This window comes from Epinephelus moara, chromosome 9, assembly GCF_006386435.1.
Source record: "Epinephelus moara isolate mb chromosome 9, YSFRI_EMoa_1.0, whole genome shotgun sequence".
NCBI lineage: Eukaryota > Metazoa > Chordata > Actinopteri > Perciformes > Serranidae > Epinephelus > Epinephelus moara.
In genome coordinates this window covers 33741378-33748715 of record NC_065514.1, presented here as the reverse complement: position 1 = coordinate 33748715, position 7338 = coordinate 33741378, and the positions used below count along the sequence as shown (strand labels likewise).

Below are 7338 nucleotides of genomic sequence, written 5' to 3'. Positions count from 1 at the left end.
GGTAGTAAAATGAACATTCAGTTGAGGGGAAACAGCTCTGATGGACATTCCTGCAGTCAGCATGCCAATGGCACACTCCCTCAAAACTCTCAACATCTGTGTCATTGTGCTGTGTGATCAAACTGCACATTGTATTGCCCTTATATTGTGACCATCCAAAGGCACACCTGTGTAGTAATATACTGTTCGATCAGCATCCTGATATGCCACACCTGTCAGGATTATCTTGGAAAAAGAAAGGTGCTCACTAACATGGATTTTAACAAATTTGGGACAAAATTTGTGAGAAGTACATCTCTATAGTGCAAAAAAATTCTAAGATATTTAACTTCAACCTGGGAAAATGGGAGCAAAAACAAAAGTGCTGCATTTAATTTTTTCAGTGAACATTATCAAGTTGAAAAAAAATTACTTGGATAACAGTCTCAAGTAAGCACATACAAAGCAATAATTTTCCATCTACTTTTATATAAAAATAGCAAGTCATACATTGAGCAATGTATGAAAAATATTTGTCATGTCCACATTTTTCTCTCACATATTAATATACCTAGGTTCAGGGATTACAGCAGCATGTAACAGACATCACAACTAAAAATCTGCAACCCCCAGACTTCACTATAATTAATAGGACACAGATTGGGGTCAAAGCACAATAAGGACATCAGCTTCAAATGACATCATCAACTGGTAACATAAACATACTGCAAACCATTTGGGGGAGACCGTTCTGACAATACAAGCACTTCATTAAATAAATATTATCACAAATCGACATGAAATCAACCAAAGAACAGAGGACAGTATTACAGATCAGGCTGGTCCCATAACATTTGAAGTAACCCTGTGAAATAGATTATGCCAGAGGCTCCGTCCCCTCAAATATGACACACAGCAGAGCACCCAACTGGTCTGGTTCTAATTCATGCTAATGGAAAGATAAGGTTGTGGGGAAACACAGGATCTGGCCTAGAAAAACTCTGTGTTTTCTTTTTTGGTTGTGGTTTCTTTACAATATTTTTATTTTATCTTATATTACAGTTCCTGATTTATAGTTTTGGTATTTCATTAAAGCATTTATTAATCACAGAGGCCTAGTGGTTAAGACACCTACATTTTAATGATGTAATTCTGAAAAGGAATCTCTGTTGTATACTTTATTTCCCTGCATAACCTGTCTATGGCTCTACTATCACTGTATAATTATGGCAAATCCCCCCTAAAAAAAGAATTAAGACTTTTTCTCCCTCCTGCTGACGACAGTTAGCCAGGAACAAGCATTCAATTTAAGAACAGAACTGATGGGTTTTCTTATTTTTTTTAATTCAGTTTCTATGAACTAATTTAAGTGACAAGAAATGAAAAGGCTTAATGCCATGTGTTTAAAAATTGGTAGTGTCCCACAGCTGCATTACATGTGAGCTGGAGATGACTTAATATGACAGAAGCATCTGAAATAAAGCACCAGAACATCTACAAATGACAAGTGTCTCGAGGTCTTGGCGATGCTCAGAGCAGCCATCTTCATACCCACTACCATGTCTTTTTCAAATTGTGTTCCTTGACACTTTAATGCACCTACGTATATGATATGAAAATTTCAGACTTTAGCAACTTCTAATTGTTCTTTATTTTAGTGTATACAGACTGCAGCTTCACTGGCCTTAGGGATGAGTAAACTTCTGGAATGTTTCAAATGTAAATTTGATGAATGTTAGTTTGATTGGTCAGTTTAAAAACAGAAGGCTACAACCTACAGAGTTAAGACTGACAGTGCAATTCAAGTAAACTATTAACTTTTTCCACATTAACCTGTAGTATTGGAGGTAAGCAATTATTATAAATCAACAGATTTTTCAGTTGAAATCAAGGCACATAGAAATAATCTGGCCCAATGCTAAATGGCTGTAAGTACTCCTGCTGCATCTAGACGTCGTAGATATCGATGTGAGCTCCAGATGTGTAGTTGTCTTCCAGCAGCAGCTTCATCAGCTTGGCACAGGACGCCTCACAGGTGAGCAGCTGGCCGTGAGCATACATGTCTGAAAAAGACTTCCTCAGGTTGGGATCAGCTGTTTTGGATCTGGCCACCATCTGCATGGCTGTATCCAGAGGTCCTGCTCCAACACAGAGGACAGAGATGAATGGAGTCCAAGGGTTAACAACACAACAAACACATTTGTCTGCAAAGTAGGGAGGATGTGCAGAGTGGCCGTATGGCTTATTGCTCTGCTTTAGTGGTACAAAGGCACAATATATTCTAATAAATGTAACATTATATTTTGAAGTTGTTTATGGAAATATTGAAGACTGCCACTAACAAATCCCCACATAAAAGTGAAATAAGACATTACTAAATAAATGATCATCAATAAATACAGAAAAAATATAATAATACAACCAAGACTCCAATAAAGTTTTCAAACTCAGCTCATTATCATCAAAACATTATTTCATCCTAATTTTTCTGATGATTACCTATTATTATTATTAGGGGTGTACGATGTTTGCCGATATCACAAAGTCTGTCACGATACGATTTTGATTCGATTCGATTCAGGAGCCTGCGATCGATATGACGCGATATCATATGCCCATCTAACACAATCATTTACATCAACTCACAAAAACAACTAGAATATGATTTGACCGGAGGCGCGCTTGCCCAGAAATGGTGACACAGACGTGCTATGTGAATTTCAAAATAAATGTGTATCTTTAAGATGACGATATGGATCGATGTTTTCATTTTGCATCGATATAATCGGATCGTTAATCAATGAATCGATGTATCGATGTGGATCGATGTATCGTTACACCCCTAATTATTATTATTACTATTACTTTTTTATTTCATCACAAACTATTTGTCTGTAAAATCAAGACAAATCATTAATATTTTTTTTCATTCTCTGAATCAATATTAAGGGTTAAATGGATGGACTGATTAGATCTATTTTAACTATGTATTCATCTGTAAAATCTTTCATTTATCCTGAAATTTTCAAATATTAAATACTAGGGATGTAAGATCTTATTAAAATGAAATATCGCCGTTGGCCTGAAAAGAACATTTCTGCCGACATGACAGGCCACAACACTCTTAAACTATGGGACTTAGTTGAACTAGGTCAAATTTGCCTTGGTTTTGGCTAATGTCAGGGTTGTCCTAGGGAGACCATCATCCAAGCCTGTTTAAGTGGGATCAATTTTACAGTTCTCTTTAAAAATGTTACATAAAAATAAGTATGGCATGTTTTACATGTAACCTAAGTTAAGTGGTTTTCTTATGTTCCCCAGTGTATATTTTGAAAAGCATTGTATTTTATGTCTGCATCTGCCACCAGGGCCATCACAATAAGCTCAGGCATCATAATATGTAAGGTCCACTACAGGAGAGACTTGATGTTCTCTGCAACTGGTGGAAATACATGTGTGCATATATGGTGTAGGCATCGGCAATCGACCAAAATGAGTTGGAAAATATGGGCATAAGGGATATTGGCAAAAATCCAACATGAATTCCTACTAAATACTTATTACTGAATTCCTTTTCATGTAAAATGCTTGATGAATAAGAAATAATAATAATACAGTTATATGTTATCCTATCCTACTATTATCCTACTATTAAATGGAGAAACCTCTGTCCCTCCGTCCTTCCTTCTGTCTTCATCCGTTTTCCTCCTCACTGCTTTGACCTACTTCTCTGAACTTGCACATAGGCTTTCATCTTGGTCATGTGCAGACAGTCACGATGCCGTTTTTGCATTTTTCCCACATTTCTACTGTTTATATTCTCTTTTCCACTACCCAGTCATACTGTGATCACCATTAGCAGTGCGAGCTGCGCATGCGCGGAGACCACTTGGGACATGTACTTTCAAGCACCAACACTTGCTGAAGACTAAGGTAATTATTTTACTGAACGAACACGCGTCTGTGTCTGTGTGCGCGAGCCAGCCATTACGTATTTTCACTTTACTGCTATTAGCCTACAAACATTACAAACTAAACATTGCGCTGTGCACTTTGCACTGTTTCTTTCATTATTTCTCTGTGTTGCGTGTATATGTGTGTACCTGTGTGTCCGCACATGGCCCCGCGCACGCGCGTGCCTCCGTGCCATCAGCCAAAACTATGCTCCATGTATTTTGCCATAAAGCATGTTTCTAAATACAGTGTGCATTGTTTGTCTTACATTAATATTTATAACACAGTGCATTTACAGTGCTCTGATTTTGCATCTCCTCTAATATACTGTTTTTGATTTCTTATTCCTCTATACATAGCACATGACCGGGTATGGACTAGTTAAAAGTCAATTAATGAATTATTTTAGAACCTCTTATGTGGCTCTTTGAAGGAAAAACTTTACCCACAAAATGACCATTTGTACATCAATTAGTAAAGCTGTGTTACCTTGAATTCATTAAAAAAAAAAAAAAAAAAAACTTTGTTTTTCTCACATGTATTGATATATTGATTGACTGTGGACCAAGTTTAACAACAGCAAAACTATATCAAAACATCTGTTTACAAACTTTCACACAACTGGTGCAGTATAACCCAAGTAGGGGTGAGCGATACAGCCCTAAAATAATATCACAGTATTTCAAAAGTTTTTTTGCGATAACAATAGTTTTTGGTGATATGACTTATTAGTAATACAATGTATTATTAATATAAGAACACAGAATTGCAACAAAATTAAGTGATATAATTTTACATGTCAACCTAACAGTTAACCTTCAAATATTCAGTAAAAACTAAACAAAATGATCTCTCATTTCTTTAGTTTGTGAACAACAACAGTAACTCAGAGTGATATTCAGATTCTGTCAACAATATCAATAGTACAACAAAAATAAAATCTACCACATATTACAAATTTAAACACTTCCCACACACAAAAATGTACCCTGGGATCTATTTATAAATAAGCAGGCGAGTTCATTCCCTTTCAGCAAAATCCTACATGACTGAGTTGGGTTTTTTTTCCCACCTGGACCTTTATGCTCTGCAGGCTGTTATGCTACCATAACTAGCCTACTGCACATTCACATATATGTAGTTTTTTGTTGAGCCCCAAGCATCACGTAGGTTAACATTACCAAAGGTTTATAACACAATCACTTGATGACACTGACTCCCATGTGTGCACAGTGAGAGAGGAGAGGGAGAGACACTGTGCTGCTGCCAGAGGAGCCGCTGAATGAGTTCACTCTGAGCGGTAAGTCGCTAAAAGAGTCTGAGAAGTCCGGGACTGTTCATAAAACATTAAGGACGCCCAGACCTAACAATGCCACAGTTTATTCCACACTTATGCATCTGCTCCTCTTTTTGGAACCAACGTGGAGTCAGTAATAATTCTGCTTTCAGCCACGCATGTTGTTGCCGTGGGTAACAGTATTACATCAATATGTCAACAAGTTGAAATATTGTGAGTAGCTTATCACAATATGCACTTATGCATCTGCTCCTCTTTTTGGAACCAACGTGGAGTCAGTAATAATTCTGCTTTCAGCCACACATGTTGTTGCCGTGGGTAACAGTATTACATCAATATGTCAACAAGTTGAAATATTGTGAGAAGCTTATCACAATATGAATTTTTCATATCATATTAAAAATTATACTGGTATTATCGTAAACGATATAATATGGCGCACCCTAGTCATGTGCTCAGTACTTCCTAAATACATGCATATTCACTGTGTTTGTAGGTCTCCAATCAATCAATACATCAATAATTAAAGGGGACACTGAATGACAAATTGATGTGCTAATGGTCATTTTGAGGGTGAAGTGTTCCCTAAAGTCCTTCATATTTTCTCAACCCTTGAAAGTGTTTGAAATAGTGTTTCTGGTTGGATTCCCGCCTTGCCACTAGGATGTTTTAATTTAAAAAAAGGTAAAGGCAACTTAAAATGTAGGACAAAGAAGAAATGATGCTGTGGGTAAAACTGGTTTTACTGGACTGCTCAGTATCGCGACTCCTTTAGGAAAACCTCATTCACCTCCTCCTGCTCAGCTTCAGTCCCAGGCTGACTGGTTGCATTTAAACGGAAAAAGCACAAACAGGCAGTTTCTCACCTGGAGAGTAGCTGAGCACCCGAAGGTCTGGCTCCTCTTCTGCCAGCACCCTGAACATCATCTCTCGGGCAGCCTTCCCTGTGCAGTACAGCACCCAGGAGCGGAAAGGCTGCAGGGCGCACAGCGAGGTGATGTTGATGACGGTGCGCCGAAGACCTGGACGCTGTGGAAAAGCCTGCACAACGCTGGCTGTGAGGCACAGGGAGGAGCTGACATTGAGGGACAAGTAAGAGTCCACCTCAGCCATGTCGGTGAAGCTTTTGGCATAGCGAGACACATCACCTAGAGAGGCTGGGAGACAGGAAAGAGGTGTTAGTGTGTCCTCATCCTCATATATACTTGTGTTTTCATTAACTAGTGGTCAAGTCTTAAGTTTTGTGACTTGAGTCCAAGTCATGTGACCCGAGCCCACACCTCTGGACCACACAATCAACAGTTTTTATCAAGACTCCTTTTTTCTACTTAAGACATAGTCCCTAAACTGTAGGCTACACTAGATGCTGCTGTTGACAGAATGCTGTGAACACCACAAATTAAATTCCAGTCATCCAAACAACAATTGTCTGCATAGGGAGGCCCTTTAAAAACGTCTCTCCAACAATTAGTTGTTCGTTTCAATTTTAACATATGCATTGGAAATGTTACTACAACTAAAAGTACTTTACATAATTAGCTCTACAGGTGTCTTCTTACCAGCGTTGTTGACCAGTATGACGTGATCTATATCCTCAGAAAAAGCCTCTTTAGCTGCTCTGACGATGCCCTCCAGTCCTTCCATCTGACCCACATCTGCCACCACACACTTCACCACCAGCCCCGCTCTGCCTGCCTCCGACTCGGCCAGCTCCGCCTGCAGAGCCCGCAGCTCATCACCGGAGCGGGCCGTCAGCACGAGCACCGACCCCGGCTTCACCAACCGAGACATCTCCCTCGCTACAGTCTGGCCGAAGCCTCTGGAGGCCCCGGTGATGATACAGAGCGCACGGCCCAGGTCTGTAGCCTCGGTGGATGTCATGGTTCTGTACAGAGCAGAGGAGCCGTGTTGGTGTTCTTCTTCTGTGATTTCACCAGCGTGGAAAATCCACTTGTTGCACTGTCGCCATCTCCCGGTTTCACAGTCCTTCACACGCATTACATGAATCACGAGATGCAGTGTCATGGTTATGAAAACTTTTTTTCAACTTTTGGCGAAGGTGCTCTTCTTTATTATTATTATTAGCCTATGGAAAAGATCCTTAAATA

The 7338-nt window shown here is 39.2% G+C and overlaps 1 protein-coding gene across 1 annotated transcript; it reads right to left on the bottom strand.

Moving 5' to 3' along the window:
- Positions 1 to 448: 448 nt before the first annotated feature.
- On the bottom strand, positions 449 to 7170 carry spra (sepiapterin reductase a). Its single transcript, XM_050053189.1, has 3 exons — positions 6790 to 7170; positions 6097 to 6387; positions 449 to 2117 (listed from the first exon to the last, which is right to left on the bottom strand). Exons 1-3 carry the CDS (start codon positions 7109 to 7111, stop codon positions 1927 to 1929), a joined length of 804 nt encoding a protein of 267 aa, XP_049909146.1. The 5' UTR covers positions 7112 to 7170; the 3' UTR covers positions 449 to 1926.
- Positions 7171 to 7338: the final 168 nt, after the last annotated feature.

Bases quoted from the DNA above. Each gene is read 5' to 3' on its own strand.
- spra (XM_050053189.1), bottom strand. From the start codon at position 7,111: ATGACATCCACCGAGGCTACAGACCTGGGCCGTGCGCTCTGTATCATC. The intron at 6,388-6,789 runs GTAAGAAGACAC...CCTGTCTCCCAG, and splicing joins CATACTGGTCAACAACGCTG to CCTCTCTAGGTGATGTGTCT. The intron at 2,118-6,096 runs GTGAGAAACTGC...GTGTTGGAGCAG, and splicing joins GGTGCTCAGCTACTCTCCAG to GACCTCTGGATACAGCCATG.